A 19,865-nucleotide genomic window follows, 5' to 3' on the forward strand; every position below is an offset into this window, starting at 1 on the left:
GCGGGACAAGTATTTCTTACTAGCCGCCTAAGGCGGCCAGCTGTCCGCCACGCTAAAGGTTTCCACAAATAAAGTTTTTTAAAACATAGCAGGAAATCTGAAGATTAGTGGACAATTAAAGTGTTCCTGTCCTGCAATTTTGTCTTCATATCCAGTTCTGCTGCAGATGTGTTATAGCTCTTGAGGATGTTTGAAATTATATAGCTACAACGCTTAAGAAAAAAAAAACTAAAATGCTAAATACATGAAAAGAACACGAAAACGAATAAATTTTTTATGGTATCAATTTCTATTTCTATATAATTTTTTATGGTATCAAATTCTATTTCTATATCTGTTACGTCAAGCACTCAGGTATTATAATTTGATCTAGTTGTGCTTGTATAATTTTGATCTAGTTGCGCTTTCTACGTCATTTTGTTAACATCGTTTGGTTTGTTATTTAACATCGTTTGGTTTGTTATTTCTAAGTTAACTTTCAAAAAATTGGCTGGCATCAGCATTTTTATTCTTTAAGTTGTTTATTTTTTCTTTTGGAATTCGTTCCTTTTTAGCGAAATGTTTTTCAACCTAATCGAATTCTTTGCCGACTGTTCTCTGTATATATAAAGAAAATAAAGTAAATATTTTTAAAGTGTTGTGAAAAGAATTTTTAGTTGTACAAAGTACTACAATATCGCTATAAAAATTATCGTCTTCGCTTAAGAAAAAAAAAAAAGAGCGTGGAAAGAAGAAGAAAAACTTATTATAACAATTATGAACAGCGACAAATATATCAAAGCGAAGCGTTCTATTTACGTATCGAATATGTTGCCACATTTTTAATACAAAAGTTAAACTTTTCTCCACTTTAATAAATGTAAACTAATGCGAACTTTACAATTAAATTATTAATTCCTTCGTATATTATTGGTTTAAGTTGTCGAAAATTAATATTTCAATTGTAAGGTTCGCATTAGCATACATTTATAAGAGTGGGGAAAAGTATATGCATTTTTTAATAGTTTTTTGAATATGGCTCTTTGAAGACGAAAAAGCAGACGAAAAGCATAGACTTACAAAATGACTGATAACTAAATAACTAATCAAAATTTTTGAAAAAGAAAAAAAATACTTCTTCATTATGTCAAAACACAATTATGTGCCAAGTTTCGTGCCCGGGCGAGGCTTCTGGGGCGATATATTGTGATTACAGACACACACACACACACAGCCGCGTTTATTATTATGTATAGATGAGTAAAATCTCTAAAGGCTAATAAACATATTTCGAGAGTATTCTTTGTTAAAGTAGTTTTAAGCATTGAATAATTTATTTTGTATTTCCAGAGATGTTGTTACATTGAGTATAAAGACAGAGGAGCAGTGGATGAACAAGCTTACGGGGTGAGTTTAGCTCTCAAGCAATAACTGTTGCATAACTGTGAGAAATACACACTCTGAACATACCATCAATTGACCGTTTAAGAATTTTTGCATCGCTTATCATCTTATCGTTTTTGCACATTTAACTTCATGCCTTTTTCTAACAGTTATATACTGTTAATATTCTATTATTATTATTATTATTTTAGTATTTTCTTAGTTTCGAATAATACATGTCGTATACCTATTTCAACCACAATCGGTCATTTGAGAGTAAGAATAATTTATGGCTTTATAAGGTTATCCGATCAGAAATGACGATGTTCAACGTATTGCATTCGATGAGTTTCTGCAAAGACTGTTGCGTAGTGAGTTCAATCAGAATAACTGTGAATTCAATTTTCAAGAAAATATAATCTAAATATTTAGATTGGCATTTTTGTGCTACTTACCAAACTAAATGTTTTGGTAAGTATTTCATTTTAATAGCTTTACTTCATTTCCAACTAACTGTTAGTTTTTACCCAGAAAAATGTCGAAACAATCGAGACAGCACACGTTCTTGGAAGAAATAATATTAATTATAAGAATAATAATAAGAATTATCGAAAGTAATTAGAAGTACCTGAAATTTTACATGGGTATTTTTGAGTCAGAAAAAGTGACAAAAACTAAATGTTTTGGTAAGTAGCTTATTACCTAGGTTAGTTTTTAGCCAGAAAAATGTCGAAGCAATCAAGACAGCACAATTCTTAAAAGAAATAATATTAATTATAGGAATAATTATAATTCTTATATATTCATATAATTTTTATATATTCTTATGATTATAAGAATTATGGAAATAATAAATAGACGAAATATGTTTGCTGATAATGTACAACGGAAGCACCCTGTGCGTGTGGCAATGAATTTAAAATTCTTATTCTTTATGTTTGTAATACATAAAAATTTTGTTTAATTATAATAAAGTTTTTTTAGTTTATTTCCTCCATTAAAACATGCATATTTCATGCATTTAATCAAAGTCCGGTCATTTGATCCGGTATGGTAATACATTATGTTTAGCGTTAAGAGGTTTGAATCGTATTGGTGGTAATGATGAAGAATAAAAATAGAAAATACTTATTTGAAAGTATTTTACTTTAAAACATTAGGCTCGAAGAAACAATTACTTTTGTGCTTTCAACGACACTTAACAGTTCTTTAATAATTTATCCAGCATCGTTTTTCAAATAACCGTGTTTTTATGGATAGAATACCAGATAGGATTGCAACAAAAATATCACGGAAACTCATTTCTAAAGTCGCGTATGATTTTCGCGACGTGTAGGTCAAAGAAGATTACTATGTCCGTTGACGTCACATTTTGAAGTCGTGAGTAGAGTCTGGAACACTTTTAGCACGCATTAACCCTATCACGACAAGACCTTCATCAAAAGTGATCACTCTTTCGATACAACAGAAATATCAACTTTTTCAAACATTTTAATTTTTGGTGACATCATCGTCACTCCAATTATTATGTGATATCCTCGCTTATACGAACCGTTACGAACACCATTTTTGAAATTCTGGCGCAGCGTTATGGTCTTTTTTCACAACAGGACAACTCAATAATTTAACAAAAAATCAAAGAATTTTAATATCCCAGCCTATCTGTTACGGATGATTATGGATTCAATTTTAAATTCAACTATTCTGAGCCTGAGACGTCCCGAAATGAGAAAAAGAGTTAAAATTGACTACAGTTTGAGCTTTTTGTTTCAAAGTGCTCTTTTTTCAATGAACCCGTGTTTCTTTCTTTCTTTATATGATTTTCCACTATCGTAACTCTCCATTTACATTTTTATAGGTAGTAAAATTAAGTTTAAGACACAAACTATTATTCGCATTCTAAATAATGAATGACTTAATAATGGGTTGATAGACGAAACTCTTATGCTAAATATGATCTTTGAAGATTTTTTGTTTGCTCATTTTTGACAGGTCCTCATGTCCAGCATCGTCCAGAGATATTTCAGAACGAAAGAATTAGAAGAATGAATAATAGATTGTTCAAAGAGAGAGAAGCAAAATTCGAACTGTTTCAAACCGATTTTCGCAGTGATTTGTTTAATTCTATTTTCATTGTTGTATATCGACGAATCATTTGAAATTAAATTATTTGCCTTTGTTAAGAATAGGAATAAAAATTGACATCGATAAAAAGGGTGTCATTATGTGTTCAAAGTCATTCATGAAGGGAAATGTTCAGTTAAAAATACACTTTCATCCTTAACGTATTCTAATTCTTTCCATTTATAATCATGAATAATCAAGGTTTGTTCAACTCAATATTATTCAGTGAGAGTCCATATTTTGGTGACTGGTGAATTTCATTCACGGGTCAAATGCTTTCAAAATTATTCTGAAAATATTAATTTTGTGATAAATAGGATGGCTATATCGAAATATATTCCTAAAACTCCATGTTAGTAAGCTATTGAACAGTAAAACAAAGCAACATAACCAAAAGTAGACGGTCTTATGGAGAATGAGTTAAATAATCACTAACGTAAAATCAACCAAATTTGTTTTTTACTTTTATGTCTTTTAATCTTCACCCTCAAAAAGTTTTAGGGTGTTAGATAGAGTGTATATTTTTTTTCTTTTTTTTAAAAATGAGAATTAGTACAGTTCCTTTCCAAATGATGAGACGCACTATGAAGATTCCATGTAAAAATCTTAATTATCAGGTCTACAGCTTTATTGTTTATTATGTGACAGATGAAACCGGCTTGCACTTCTTTACGCTCGTGCATCAGTGGGTAAACATTGTCATGTTATACGTTAAAAATAAATGCAAATAGGAAGTGTATAAAAAATCTCATCCATAAACTTGTTTGTTTAAGTATTGCCTATAAAATCGTGCAAAACTTGCAATTATTAAAACACTACAGTGAATCTCATCATTGGGTCTAATTATTGTAATAAAATAATATAAAACTTGACAAAATAAACATTCTATATTTATATAATATATAGTCTCACTTATCTAATCGGGGATATATATATGGGTCATTCTCACGAAAACTGTCATTTTTCAGTTCATAAAATCCCAAAAAAGTAAAGTGAATAAAAAGCTCTGAAACTTTCTATATTAATAGAAATATGTAATGGCATTATAAAGAAAGTATATATCCTATAAATTATACTTAATATTTAAATTAATTAATTTTTTAAATAATTAATTTATAATTATTAATTTATAATAATTAATAATTAATTAATTAATTTAATAAATAAATTAATTAGTTTAATAAATCAATTTATTAATTTATTTTTCAAATTAATTAATAAGTAAATTAATTATTTTCACTATTTAAAAAGTGAGGGAATGACACTAATAGTGAGGGAATGATATTTTATTTTAATACATGTTTTTATCTAAGTTACATCTACCTAAAGTTTGAAAATGATAACATACTAAGTATATCTAATATTTATTATAATTTAGTCTTATATATTTAATAGTTTTTACAGGTTTGGGAAATAAAATTGGCTGGCACGATTGAACAAAAAAAAATTTAATAATATACTCATCTTGAATCATTCCCTCACTTCAGCGTCATTCCCTCACTTTATACACTAGTGAGGGAATGACGAATTCAATAAAATTTAAAAATAACAGTTAGGCCTAATTAATTTCTGAAGTCAATCACATACAATTATATTCATACAAGAAAGCAACATATAATTATCCACTTTCTCGATGAAGTTGTATTTTATTTTACTCTAAAAAATGACATGAGGGAATGACAAATGTAAAAAATTTTACCTGGTTTGATTCATTCAAATTTATTCCACAGCAAAGCTTCTTTAAGTTGAAGATGGAAACATACTGCAATTTTGTTCTATGATGCCAGTTGTTAACTTCTGAAGTTTTTATTAAAATATTTTTATTCTAAGAAGATTGCAGGTGATAAGAACATTGTTGTGAGGGAATGACGCGAAACACTGGGGACAAAGTTTAAAATAGTGCTGTGTTAATATTTTTATCAGAAATTAAATTTAAAATTGATTTTCTGAATTCTATATTTCAGTATTCTGAAATAAAAAACACGAATTTGTAAAAAAAAAATTTTTATTTCAGAAACAATTTTTTTCTTTTTTTAAATCAGCAGTGGGGACAAGTGAGGGAATGACATATTGGTATATTTTAATTACCTAAAATAAATAAAAAATAAAAATTGATAATTTTATTTTTATTCTTTTGTTAGCTTGCATTCTGAAGGACACTTTCCCTGAAAATTTTTTTTCGTAAGTTGTAAAACAAACATAAAATATACTGGGGACATGAAAATGACTGTTTTTGTGAGAATGACCCATATAATATATCGTCTAACTTATGCGAGTGATACAGGAACGTAAACAAGTGCAAGCAGGAGCAATCCCCTGATAATTAAGATTTTACATAGAATCTAATAATTTGACTAGGGACTGTAGACACTCTAAAAATTTGAAATTAGTTAAAAGGCAAATATTGAAAGTTGAAATTCAACTCGCATTAATGAAACTGATTATTATTATTTTTTGTTTTTAGAAAACTTTCTAGAAAAGAAAAGTCATACTTTTTGCTCGTCAAGGCTGTTCTTAAGAATGGACCCAGCGCGGGGCCAAAGTTCTTATAAATGCCCTCTTAAATTTATACCCTGACCAAAATATTAAAAAAAAAAGAAAGAAGGAGCTTTATTTCTCCACCGCCCTTACCATTTATTTTGAAGGGGGAAAAAATGCAAAAAAATAACATATTTTTTAATTAATAAATGCAAGGAACTAAAACAAAATATAATACAAAGGCTCTTCATAACAATCTGTCGAGATTTTGCCAACAACAGCCGCTGTTGTAAAATGCAAGGCTAATTAATAAAAAGTCACAAGAATTTTCTAAACAACCTGACACATTTTGAAATTATGACAGTGAGCTAATTATTTTACGCTCGTTAAATAATAACTTTAGGCAAATTAAAAAATATCTATCTCACTGTTCACTTAGCCAGATATATTGTCATAGAGTTTCTAACTAGCCCTAAGTAGTGAAAGCTTATTTAAAATAGCCTTATTAAAAGTGGATTGCCATAGACTTCATTAAATTAAGTCGGAGTCATTTTTTGTACACATTTTTCAGTTGGCTTAGAGGGACTATAAAGTCTAAAAATATAAGAAAGATAATTGGTTTGCAAAAGAATGGATAAAAGTAAAAATATTAAAAACTAACGGGCTGGCAAAAGCATAAATAAAATAAGCACATAAAAAGATAAATTTAAATAATAAAATCAGACGATAAAATTAGAACACCAGAAAGTTGTTGATTTTTTAGAATTAGTTTTGTGTGGAATATATCCCGTTACGGGCACTTAATCTAGTTGTTTTACAATATTTTATCTATCCCGCTACAGGTGAGTTTCCTTATATCCCGTTACGGGTTTTTCTTGCTGTTTTATGATCTTCTCACTATCCCGTTACGGGTAATTCATATTTTTTACTGTTTGTGTTGTTTGTAAATAAAAGTTTTTTATAAAAAAACTGAACAGTTCTTTAATATAGCTTGATACGCTACAGGACATTGATCGAAATAAGCCCAGAAATTATTAAGCTGATTATAAAATACACAAGACTATTTTTGACAATTGTGAGAGATAGTTGCTCAAATATCACTGCAAATTGTGAGAGATATTTACAAAGAATCGAATATTTCTATTAGATTACAACTTTTGTATTTTTTCTTAATGTCGTCCGCCTGGACGACCTTGCGATTCCAAACAATTCTTATCGAAGCATTTGGAAACCCCCTTCTTATTTCAAGGTCTTCGCGCATGCGCCTGAGACAGTCTTGTTTAGGAGAAGAGCGACAGAAATACTTGTCGTCTGTCAATAAAGCGTGTTCCGTTCGAAAATGCCGCCGATCAAAAATCCTCCCGTGAAATTCACGCAAGTAATCAATTATTTTATTTCTATTTCGTGTTTATTTCTTCTAAATTGTGTTTACTTTGGTGTCAAATGTTAAACTGTATTTTATTTGATGGTATTTTCGTATTTTTCAGAACCGGCTTCCAATTTCTTTATAGAAGAAATATTTTTCCTCCCCTTTTTTTTCGACTAGCAATATTTTAAACACACGTTGCAAACAAACATCGGTTCGTGAAAAGATATTAATTTGCATATATTTTGTTTTCACAGTTATTGAAGATATTTAGATTTAGTTTTGTTTTCTAAAATCGCGAAGGAATAAAAATTATTTTCTTTTATTATGTAACACCTTTTTCAATATTTTTAACCCCCCCCCCCTTTGCCACTAAGTGTCACCTTTTACCATACTTCCTTGTCTAGCCCTATGCTAGCAGTTCCAAAACTTAGCACATGTTCCAGAATAGATTTCACGTTTTATTTGTAAACTTTGACCACGTTTTTTAATGACATGTGTACGAATAACAAAAATATATTTAGATGTTCTCATCTTGATAAAAAAAAAAAAAAAAAAAAAAAAAAAAAAAAGATGGAAAAATATAAAAATAAATTATATAAAAACATTGTATTAATTTATTTTTATATTTTTCCATCTTATACTATTGCATAGGAAGCACATTAAAGAGTAGCCCTTCGGTTAAAATGAGAATTGAACTCAGAGGTCAGTTACATAAATATTTTCAACTGTTCAGTTGGAAATCTTATTCAATTCCTACTATTAGTTCATATCTTGTTCAAATTTTCAATAGTTAATAAAATGCTTTTTATTATAGTTTTATAAAATATTAATTCATACATTAAATGAAAATGAGCGAAGAACGGAATAGAATTTTCTGATGGGTTAAGCGTGAGTTATTGTTTTAAATTTTTCTATAAACGATTCAGTTTATCACATATTTTAAAAATAACATCAGTGATTTTTTTCTAACTTATAGCTCGAACGAAAAAAATTGTTTATTGCGCACAAAAATAGTTTGTTAAGTATTTAATTATTTTATGTTCGGTGTGTCAGATAAATTCAATAAAGAACGTTACGTGGTAGCACGTGTGGTCCACGTTACCCAATTTATACTTCTATAGTTGTCTGATACAACGTGCCTTTTTTTTTCTTTTCAATTCCTTCTATTAGTTCACACTCTCCTTATATATATTTACATATCTTGTTCAAATTTTTAATCGTTATTCAAAGACTTTTTATAAATTGTAGTGAATGACACTTGATGTTAATACAGTTTTTTCAACTATTAATTCATTACATAAATTTCACTAATTAATATTAGTTTTATGTGGGTGAAATTTTTTAAATTATTTAATGAAAAGTAACTGAAACAAATTTATTCTTTGTAGGCCTAAATAGGAGTTGACTTTATTTTTTTTTTTTAACCTTACTTGTTTTTTTATTTTGATTTCTCAAAAATAATTTTTATTCGTGCCACTTATTTTATATTAGAGATTTAAAATGGCTTGCTTACACTACGAGAAAAATTGTAGCTTAAAATCCAAAACTGTTCAATCATTACAAAATAAGGCAATATATTATTTATTTTATTATTATTTTTGAAAAAAATGAATAGAGTTGTTTTTAGATAAACGAATTTTTAATTTTGTTCAAAAATTAAGTTTTAGAAGTTGACTTGAATGCATGACTGCTTAATTCATTTAAAAAAAGAACTAAATTTATGGAAGTCACTACAACAAATACTTATAATGTTGCTTACAAGACTGAAATAAACTCCTGCTGCAACGGAGTTTTATTCCTTAATCAACCTCAAATAAATAAAAATGGTTAAAGTAGTTTTAACTTTTAATGTTCTTATTATTCTTGTTCCATTCAAGGATATTATTCGAAAGGATAAATAGAGGAGGAAGCTATATTTAGAATAATTTTATGGGACTCCTTTTGTTTCTAGGCGTTTTCTAATGTTGAAACTATCAGATAACGAGGACAAACTCCGATACGAGAACAAAAAATTTTTGAAGAAATAAGTGACCTTATGATGACCTTAAAAATATCATTTTTTATACTACCTTATCTTCAATTAGTGATTTTTTTAGTTTTACTTACGGAAAAAAGTCTATTGTATCTATTTTAAAAGAATGAGTGCTGCCGTAAAAAAAGAAAAATAAATTGTTTTCCTTTTTCTGAAACTAAAATATCAAATTTTATACGGGTTTATAGATAAATGATAGGGATGGTTATGAAATTAAAAATTCTTGCATTTCTTAATTAGCTCGAAAATTATTTACGTTTAAATTCATAATAAAAAAGAACGGTTGCAGCTCGCAGCAAAAGCAACTTCAAAGTTTAAATTCGATGTTAATAGACATGACAATTAAAAAAAAAGGTAATTTCGATTTGCTTGAAAATTCATCGCACTTTAAAATATTTTCAAAAATTCTTTCTAATCTTTTTCTTTTATCGCAAAATAAGTAGGAAAATTTATTTACCTCTCAAAATTTTGAGTAATTGACTTGCTCATCTTTGTTGAAGAAAAAACAAGTAATATATAAAAAATAATAATAAATTCTTAAGTCAATGAAAGAACATCGTATTCCTTAGGAGGTATAAATACCAATCTATGATTTTTTTCTTTTCTTCTGCCCATAAGAACTTCGAAAAAAAAATAGACGAATCTTTTCTCGTTCCAAATCCTTGCAGTTTTCTCATGAATTTAAATTAAGGAAACTTATATATTTTATATTATCTATGTTAAACATGTAAAAACTCGGTAATTACAACCTGTTGTTGTAGTCGTGCCCATGGATAGTTTATATCTTCAAACCTGTAATTGCATTCTTTCAGGGTATCGTGGTAATTACTAAAATAATTTAACCAATCAATAATTCTCACATTAGACATCGATAACATTGTGCCTTTTTAAATTTCCAATACTAGAATTACTGAAACAAGACCAAGCTTAAATTAAAAAGTTCCCAACATGCAAAGTTTGTACGACGGCCCCTAAAGAACGATTTGAACCCTTACACTGTAAAAAAAATTTTTAGTGTATTTTTTCGCCAAAAATGGTGGCAACTACTTAATACACCCAAGTGGTGTGATAAAACACCATGCATAACATTTGGTTTTCGGTGCCGCGAAACACCAAGCATGCTTTCTTTTACACTCTTTGGTGTAAAGAAGCTGTCGCCATTTTGTTATTCAGTTGTAATAAAAAAAAAGGGGGGGGAGAACCTATTTTTCAAAATTCCGATCGTTTTTCTAATTTAACTATTGAGATCCTATATTCAGGATGGTGGGCTCATTCGCATATTTTGAATTTCAAGAATCCGTCGGGTAAAAGTACATTTATTCAGAGAAAGTATATTCTTTAATTATCAATCAGACGATAATTTAAGCATGTTGTTCTCATGCGTGTTGTTCTTTCCATCTCTGAGCGTTAAGAGTGTACGTGTCAATCCAATTATTAGATTAAAAGTGATTCAGCTGTCGCTTCTATTTATTTTGCGAAATGATTGTTGAAAATCAATTCTCGGTTTCCTAAAGTGTCGGTCATAAAAAACATTTCTTTCACACGTCAGAGTATCTCTCATAGGATGGGAATTCATTAAATTGTTTTAATTGATTTCCTACTTAGTTCGTGTCCTGGGCAGTCTCCATTCTGTCCTTACTTTTGTCGGTAAGTAGTGTTGCGTTTTTTCTTAAAAATATATATAGCTTGGCCAAGATATATAGTATTTTAAAAAAAGAGTTTTCATGACCACACCTACTTAAATTTTTGGAACTAGTATTTGAAACATAAATGTCGAGGCAGCATTTTCTTCTTAAGAAGCAAATCAGAATTTCTCAAATCATCTGATTTCTGTTCTCCTTACGAGAGGAAAACGTCACTTTTAAAGGTATTTTCTTAAAAAAAAAAAAAAAATTAATACAAATAATAAATGAAAACGAAATAAACGTGTTTAATATTGCAGAATATCTTAGTTAATAAATGATAATGTGTTGAATGTATTAACAGAGTGAGAAATGTGTTATAGTGAATAGTGATAGATGTTTTAGAATGAGTCTTTTGTATATTTTTCCAAATCCAGATTGATCCATTACTGACTAAAAGAATAACCGAACGATTACATCTGTTATGTATTTAATCAGACTATGCATTGCGCTGAAAAATAAATTAACGGAACACCCTGAATAACTTCTGATCTAATGATCGGATCTTCAAATTCTAGGGGACTCAATCTTAATGGTTCGAGGGAAGACTTTAAATATGCTAATGATTTAGGGCAGACCCTATTTTAAGCTACGAAAACAGACACAAAAACGTACTTTTTCTAAAACCTTTAGTACCTTTTTCTTGACGGATTCGGATTTTCGACTCCCAAAATGAAGGGGTAGAAGTTTTTTTTTTATTTTTTTTTTTTTTTNTTTTTTTTTTTATTTTTTTTTTTTATGACGTGTAAATTCTATGAATTTTTTAAAAATTTTATTTCGCTGGAACTATTTGACCTATTTTGCACAAATGTTGTATTTTCAAAATTTTTTCGACTTTTCCTAAATAAAAAAAAAGAGGAAAAAAATGACTGAAAGTTATTTTTTGCAGAAAATTAACTTTGCATATGCACATTTTATACTTGTGCGCAAAAACTTTTCCTTTCGCAAAGAAATAAAATGAACATAATGGGGTTTTAACTTAGGACCTCTCTCTTGACCAAACTAGGGTAGGACCCTTTTCGCCTGTTGCCGCCCTCAATAATTGGATAAAGTAATTCCATCTAAATATGCAAAAGATTCCTTTTAAAACATCTCTAAGTGTACATTTTTAGTTCTGTCCGTTTTTTTTTTTTTTTCTAGTTTTATCTTGTTTCTCGANTTTTTCTTTTTTTTTTTTTTTTTTTTTTTTTTTTTTTTTTTCATTTTTCCGTTTGTACTTTTCTAGTTTTATCTTGTTTCTCGACCGAGATTATCTACTGGCTGTGTCATCACAGAAATATCCTCTTTTTAAAAAGCATTGTCTTATCTATCGATTCCCCTTATCTTCTTCTAAACAATTTGATTGTTTTCTTTTGTACATTGCCAGCCTGTAACACAGAGCCCCTGAAAAACGTACTCTTCGACGAAGTGGAATAAAATAATGTCCGGGAGAGATATGTATGAATTATTTGAAAATTATAAATATATCTCCTGCGCTGTGCGGTGGGTCATCATTTCAAATTGGCCCTATATTCTACTCCTTATTAAAGAAACATTTTCACTAGTTCGTTTGCATGCCTCTGTTAAGTTTTTTTTTCTTCTAAAAAAAGTAATAAAAGGATTTTAAATCAAAAATTATAATACGGAGATAGTTTACAATGACAGAGATGATTGTACTCCCGAAAAAATCCGGATTTCCGGTTTTTTCGTTAACCGCAATCCGAAAATCCGAGGAACAGAATGTTTAAGAAATCATCGATTCCATTTATGCATAAGAAATTTTTGTATATTTTATTTAAGAATATTAGAACTAAAATTTATGCTTCGCATCTTTTTCATTTGTAAATATTCAATGTCATTTATTTAAAATTTCATGTTGTGAAAATATTTAAATTTATAAAGACATAAATTTTTTTAAATGCCTCGTCATTTTTCATGTTAAACTTGGGGTCTTAAACTCCAATTTAAGTTTCGATGTAAAAAAGATGTGTTGCCATTTAGGAAAAGATAAAAATTGAATCCATTTCACTGTATGTTCTTTAAAGTTATGCTAGAATCACCCTGTTTATCAAGATTTCAAAGAACGTTTCCAATTTTTGCTTTAAAAGCATCACTATGGAGATTAAAAAAAGATTCAATTTAAAGTTGAATAAGAGGATAAGGTACGGACCATTTAACAAGGAGAGAACGTTTATGTTACAAAATCTATGATTGAACATTTCTTTATCCTGAGCGGTAAGAAAGGCTTCCTGTAAGGTTCGACACATCTAGATGGCGCCACGAGCGAGCTCAAAAACAAAACAATTGAAGAAGACTGGCATGAAAAGAGAAAAATTTTAATTTAAAACACAGGTAACCATATAATTGACAGGGAAAAAATTATTTTGATATGTATGTAGTAGGGAGAGTATGTATTGTTTAAAAAAAACCATTCAACCATTTTGTATACATGTTTTGTATATGTAAATTTTGTTTTATGGAATTTAAATTTTTTTTTTTTAAATTTACATGAAAATTTTTATAAATGTTTTTTTAAAAAAATTTTATTTTTATCATTTTTCTTCTACTCTTTTAATTTATCTTTATTATTTTCCATGTTTTCTCACTATTTAAACTATTTAATTATTATTATCTGACTATTGATGCAGGTTAAATAAAAAGTACTGAGCAAAAGTAAACATCAAAATAGGTAAGAAAAATTAAAAAAAAAGGTATAATTTATAAAATATTGTCACATTTTGTTGAAATTTTGAATTTTGTGAAAAAAAAAACAATAAAATTTTAAAATTTAATGAATTCAAAAATAATTTAAATTTTTTTGTAGAAACTAAAAAAAAATTTTTCGTTCAATCTCCAGTCATCCAGTGCGTGGAAGAAAAAATAATCGCAAAAAAAAAGAAGAAGAAATAAGTAATAACCGCATTAAAATTTTTTTGTTATCTAAATGTTGTTAAATACTTCTCTGTGCAAAAATGTTTCATTTCACGGCTTTTCAGTTACGACATCGAAATTCGCATCGCTGGGCGGACATATTCCGTAACAGTAGTTTTTTTTTTTTCTTTCTTTGAAAGATGTATAATATGTTTGTTAAAATGTTTTGTTTTAGATCTTCATCAACAACGAATGGCATAATTCGGAAAGTGGAAAAACCTTCCCCACCTTTAATCCTGCAACTGGAGACAAGATCTGTGATGTTCAGGAAGCAGATAAAGTAAGTCTTCATTTCTTTTCTTTCCGAGCTATCCCCCTATCGACGTAACAACAAAATTATTTTGCATACCGCATGCATTTCATGAGGGGAATTCTCATCATTTGAAGTGAATTGAAATAATTATAAATTATTCTCAGATTCTCGACCACTTAACTCAGCAAATGACTTATTTTTCTATGACAGTCAGAAGAGAAAATCACGAGAAATTTAGAAACATTAAATAAACTGAAATTTCAAGAGTTTTGCTTCCAAAGCAATGGGAATTCTTTTTCTTATGCAAAAATAAATAAAACATAAAAATCGCATCAAAACATGGTATTTTATGTGCATTAAAGTCACAATTTCACTACACATCTATGCTGCATATATCGTAGGTTTATTTTACTAATTACTGCAGTCTGTATATGTTTTTGATATGTGCAAGGAAGTTTTTCTTTCTCTCAGAGATCTTCCTTGTTGACGATATTCTTAATTTCTGTTAACTGACAGCGTCATCTATCGGTTTGATTTAAAGCTTTATTTAATCAATTTGATTGCTTTGGGAGCATATACTGTTGAAATTTCCGTTCTTTTGGATCAAGTGGTTCTTTTGTTACACAGTTTTAATTTTACAACTTAAAGAGAAATAAAATTAAATGAATAAGAAAATTTATCTTGTACTTTAATATTGTTTTCTCAGGAATAAGTTTTGGTCCGACATACGATTTGGTTTAGAAAGATTCTTAATAGATTTTAACAAGAAACGGACCTAAATGGGCTACGATTTGTTCTGTGACAGTAACATAATTTCTTTCTCTCAATCTAATCATCTGTATTTCAGGCCGATGTGGACAAGGCTGTGGATGCAGGTAGAAAGGCTTTCAAACTGGGTTCTACTTGGAGAACAATGGATGCATCGAATCGGGGCAGACTCCTTCTCAAATTGGCCAACTTGATCCAGAGAGATTTCGACTACATCACCGTAAACTACTCCCTTTTCTTATGAAACTACCTTTTTTCTTCAATTCCATTTACCTGTCATTCCATTACGATTTCATTTGTACTCTTTCAATGTTATTTTAGAATTACATTTAGAACAAATAATTCATGAAAATTAGAAACTAAAGAAGAAGAAAAATTAGAAAATAAAGAAGAATAAAGCGTAGTAAAAAAAAAAGAAAATTAAAAATAAAGACACTTTACCCTGATAAGTTTTTTAAAAAAATAATAAAGAAATTAAAAACGAATTCATGAGCAACCGTTGATGAAACGGGTCTTTTTCCTTCGTTGAAGGAACCTTGAAACTAAAATATGCCTCTCATATATCATGTTATCCGCATACATTAATAAACCTAATTAAAGCAAAAATAGTATCGTTTGTTGGATGCTTTTTACTATTTATTTCTGCCCGATTTATTGCTTAACTGTGTTGTTGTTAAGGTGGGAAAAGAAATTAAATCGGTTTCTGATACTCTACGCATTTGTATTTCAGATAATAGAGATGATATTTTTTTTTTCTCCTTGCCATCACGCTAATCGTGGGAGGTTTTCGTGGTTTTCCTCTCCATGTAACACAAATGAGAATTAGTTCCATCTAAACGTCCTCTACGAAGGCAAATTTCTTCCAATACTTAATGCAGGAGTTCCCTTGTCTTCTGGATTGAGTTCAAAATGACACAGCTACGAAGTTGAACATGGGTAGTCGTCAACTCAAAATTGGGTCGAATTCTCAGTTTTGAATCAACGGATATCAACATTGTGTGAAAGTCTGTGCGTGTTTTAAATCGCAGTCACTCCTTTTAACATTATAGATGTATTGGTACTTTTGGAAGCACAGAAACATTCATTCATATTAAATAACACAGTGTCAAACATTCCTGTACTAAAATGTGGCATAACAAATGAATGGATTGATTGATGACAGCATTTTTAAAATATTTCGATTTCAGTTCGCTTAAATTTTTTTCTTCAGTCATTGTTTATCATACACTACATTAGGGCCAATGGGTATTGATTAAAAAAATACTTAAAATTCGTAAAGAAAATTTCCTTAGCCATCTGAAAAATTGCTTTTTCGGTCGTATTTTGTTAAGACTCAATAGGTNACCAAAAGACCGCATATGTGGAATGCTCAGAAATCGAAAAAAGTACACATATTTTTCAAAATTCTATAACTTCGTCAAAAAGAATCAAATCGATCTGAAATTTTGAGGGCTTACATGGAACGGTTCAAATAACTATTTTCTATCAACAGAAAGAATAAAATTTTTTTTTTGCAAGTTTGGCAAGTGTTCAAACTTATCAACTTTTTTCACCATAGAAACAACCCATGATGAAAAGCTGGATTCAGTTCGCAAAAAACGAAGTATTGCAATTTGATCATATGTAACTAACTGTAGAGGGTTCACTTTAGAACATATCAAATTTTCACTCAATTTGAATGATTTTTCGCAGTTCTGTGAACATTTGAATTTAGACCTTTTCTTTGTAGATTTCAAAATTTTCGCAAACTTTTGACCGGTAGTGTATATCATGTTACCCGCATACATTAATAAACCTAATTAAAGAAAAAATAGTATCGTTTGTTGGATGATTTTTACTATTTATTTCTGCCCGATTTATTGCTTAACTGTGTTGTTGTTAAGGTGGGAAAAGAAATTAAATCGGTTTCTGATACTCTACGCATTTGTATTTCAGATAATAGAGATGATTTTTTTTTTTTTGTCTAAGACGTGGTCATTTTTTTAATGAGACGACATCATTTATTTTCCACATAATTCTTATTAACTTTATGGCGTTCCCACCGCAATGGGTTAATAAAGCAGAGGAATGCAAAAGTGCTAAATGATGCGTCGAAGGAATAAAAGAAGTGCTACGAAGGAATGTAGCAAGACGCGAATTGATACAGAATGTGCTAGACGGGCTGTCAAAAATCTCCATTTAGCAGTTGGATTTCGGCAATCGGAGCTATGGACTTAAAATATTTTCATGGGTTGACGAATGATGGGTTAGGTTAGAGTCTCCTTTCCATCACGCTAATCGCGGGAGATTTTCGTGGTTTTCCTTTCCATGTAACACAAATGAGAATTAGTTCCATCAAAACGTCCTCTACGAAGGCAAATTTCTTCTACAGGAGTTCCCTTGTCTTCTGGATTGAGTTCAAAATGACACATCTACGAAGTTGAACATGGGTGTCGTCAACTCAAAATTGGGTCGAATTCTCAGTTTTGAATCAACGGATATCAACATTGTGTGAAAGTCTGTGCGTGTTTTAAATCGCAGTCACTCCTTTTAACATTATAGATGTATTGGTACTTTTGGAAGCACAGAAACATTCATTCATATTAAATAACACAGTGTCAAACATTCCTGTACTAAAATGTGGCATAACAAATGAATGGATTGATTGATGACAGCATTTTTAAAATATTTCGATTTCAGTTCGCTTAAATTTTTTTCTTCAGTCATTGTTTATCATACACTACATTAGGGCCAATGAGTATTGATTAAGAAAATACTTAAAATTCGTAAAGAAAATTTCCTTAGCCATCTGAAAAATTGCTTTTTCGGTCGTATTTTGTTAAGACTCAATAGGTGGTCAAGTACAGAGAGCGACCACACGATCGAAGGGTTAAATAACACTAGTATAATGATATAAATCTTAGATCCATACTATTTCTTGAACATCATTCAAATTTGAATAGTTACGCATAAAAGATTTCATAGAATGTAGCGAAAAGGAAACCGTAACAATTTATTGATAGGTAAAATAAAAACATTTTACTTTTCAAACAAATAAGCCGTATGCAATATGTCATGCATCATTTCCTATGTATAATGAATACAAATTGTAAAAAAAAGTATGCTTCTATCATGACCACTATACTACTTTTTTTTTCTATTTTTGAATCCTTTACGTTCCATCTTTGACTGTTTGTTTTATATCTATTGCTTTAAAAAAATTGTAAAATGAATGACTCCTCCCTTAGAGTTTAGAAGTTCTAGACAATGGAAAACCCTATGTAGAAGCTGAATTCGATATCCAAGCTGCCATCGCAACCCTAGAATATTATGCTGGTTACTCAGATAAGTTTCATGGAAAGACCATACCTGCAGGTAACATCATCCTTTCTCTCATGAAGGCAATATAATGATAAACCACTCTCACTTTCTCAAAAAAAAAAAAAAAAAAAAAAACGATTTTGGTGTACGCAATAAAGATGTTATCGAATTCTAATTATTTTCCATATCTCCCACAGATCCACGGGTGAAATTCATTTATTTTCTTGCGCTCCGCCGGTGGAGAGCCGGCGGTTGTGAGTTCGATCCCGATAGCCGTTTAAATAACCGGCTCGTATCAACACCTCCTAGAAAAGAGTAGGCCTCTGCACGGGTTACCATAAATATCCTTTAGTAGTCCAAATGTAATGACATATTTCGTATTTTCAAACACTGCGCAGCTTAGTACCCCGAACGTAATGACATCTTTCTTATTTTTCATCAACTGCGCAGTTAACTTCGTCACATCGGACTACTAAATTGATCCGTGCTGAGGCCTTCCTTATTCTAGGAGGTGTTGCTCGTATACGCGGCAAAGTGACTGTTAGATCTGATATACCTCTCGCTGGTTGTGGTTTGGACGGAGGAATACCAGTTCAGATGCATACCACTCCACTTCGTCTGACCCGGGTCAAAGAAAGGTGACATTTCTGCCATAGCTGACTAGGCGCATGTTCAGGGTTGGTCAGACGTCTTTAGTGTCCATTCTGGTTGAAATAGGACACATTAAAAAAATGATTCTTTCACTTGATTCTTTTCTTTATTTTATAACCGTAGCTGAACAGCCGACCCAATTTGGAGACGATCCACTCAGAAAGCCTTGTCATTTTCAACCCAATCCAAAACCAGAAGATTAGGGTGTTTTCCCGTGAGCTCTTATGTATTCGGAAGAGGAACCCATTTGTTTGATGTGTGCATATCATATGTATGTAAAAAAAGTGTGGCTTATCATTATGGGGTTTCTTTAATCGGAATCTGCTTTTAAATGACATTTTTTTTTTATTCAATGATGTTCATGAATAGTTTAAAATGTAACATAATTCTATCGATAATCTTGTCAAACCTTCTTCCAAAAAATCTTGTAACCTTCATCCTGTTTCACGGTTTTGTAATACTAATATTTCCATTACAGACGGCGACATCCTTTCCTTCACCCGACTTGAGCCTAAAGGTGTCTGCGGTCAAATTATTCCTGTAAGTACAATTCATTCTTTTTTAGTCATGTAATATTCTTTAAAGAGCCGCGATGGCTCAGGGGATGGAGCATCCGCCAGTCCAAGGAGGTGAACCGGGTTCGAATCCCAGCCGTGGCTGGTCGATTAGAATTCCGCTCCCAGCTCGCGCCGATCACAATGCTGGCGGATCATGGGTTAGAGTTCCCTTTGCCGACAGGCTAACCGCGAGAGGTTCTCTTGATCTTCCTCTCCATGCAGGGGTCTGTCCAGACATTTTGTGAAAGGTCCGTTTTTCGAGAAATTGTGAAAAAATTACTCACATTCTTTCAACCAGGGTCCGCTTTTATGAATTTGTGCAAATAGGGTCCGTTATTGCAAAAAAAAACTTTTTCAAGGAGTTTTTAAATTGTAAAGA

At 30.3% G+C, this 19,865-nt stretch overlaps 2 protein-coding genes across 3 annotated transcripts in view; both read left to right on the forward strand.

Moving 5' to 3' along the window:
* Positions 1-3,583, forward strand: part of LOC107454362 (short transient receptor potential channel 3-like) — a 30,155-nt gene extending 26,572 nt beyond the window's left edge. The window contains exons 12-13 of the mRNA XM_043054344.2: positions 1,330-1,386; positions 3,355-3,583. Of these exons, the coding sequence (XP_042910278.1) occupies positions 1,330-1,386; positions 3,355-3,411 (114 nt within the window). The 3' untranslated portion in view covers positions 3,412-3,583. The remainder of the gene's footprint in view (positions 1-1,329; positions 1,387-3,354) is intronic.
* A 3,601-nt stretch (positions 3,584-7,184) lies between these two features.
* Positions 7,185-19,865, forward strand: part of LOC107454366 (aldehyde dehydrogenase, mitochondrial) — a 25,654-nt gene continuing 12,973 nt past the window's right edge. The window contains exons 1-5 of one of the 2 annotated variants that reach the window (XM_043054341.2): positions 7,185-7,342; positions 14,133-14,237; positions 15,058-15,198; positions 18,206-18,332; positions 19,408-19,469. In XM_043054341.2, the coding sequence (XP_042910275.1) occupies positions 7,304-7,342; positions 14,133-14,237; positions 15,058-15,198; positions 18,206-18,332; positions 19,408-19,469 (474 nt within the window). In that variant the 5' untranslated portion in view covers positions 7,185-7,303. Of the gene's footprint in view, positions 7,343-10,910; positions 11,013-14,132; positions 14,238-15,057; positions 15,199-18,205; positions 18,333-19,407; positions 19,470-19,865 lie in introns of those variants that run through there. The other variant, XM_071184851.1, reaches the window with a different exon arrangement.

This window comes from Parasteatoda tepidariorum, chromosome 9, assembly GCF_043381705.1.
Source record: "Parasteatoda tepidariorum isolate YZ-2023 chromosome 9, CAS_Ptep_4.0, whole genome shotgun sequence".
In the NCBI taxonomy this organism is placed as follows: Eukaryota; Metazoa; Arthropoda; class Arachnida; order Araneae; family Theridiidae; genus Parasteatoda; species Parasteatoda tepidariorum.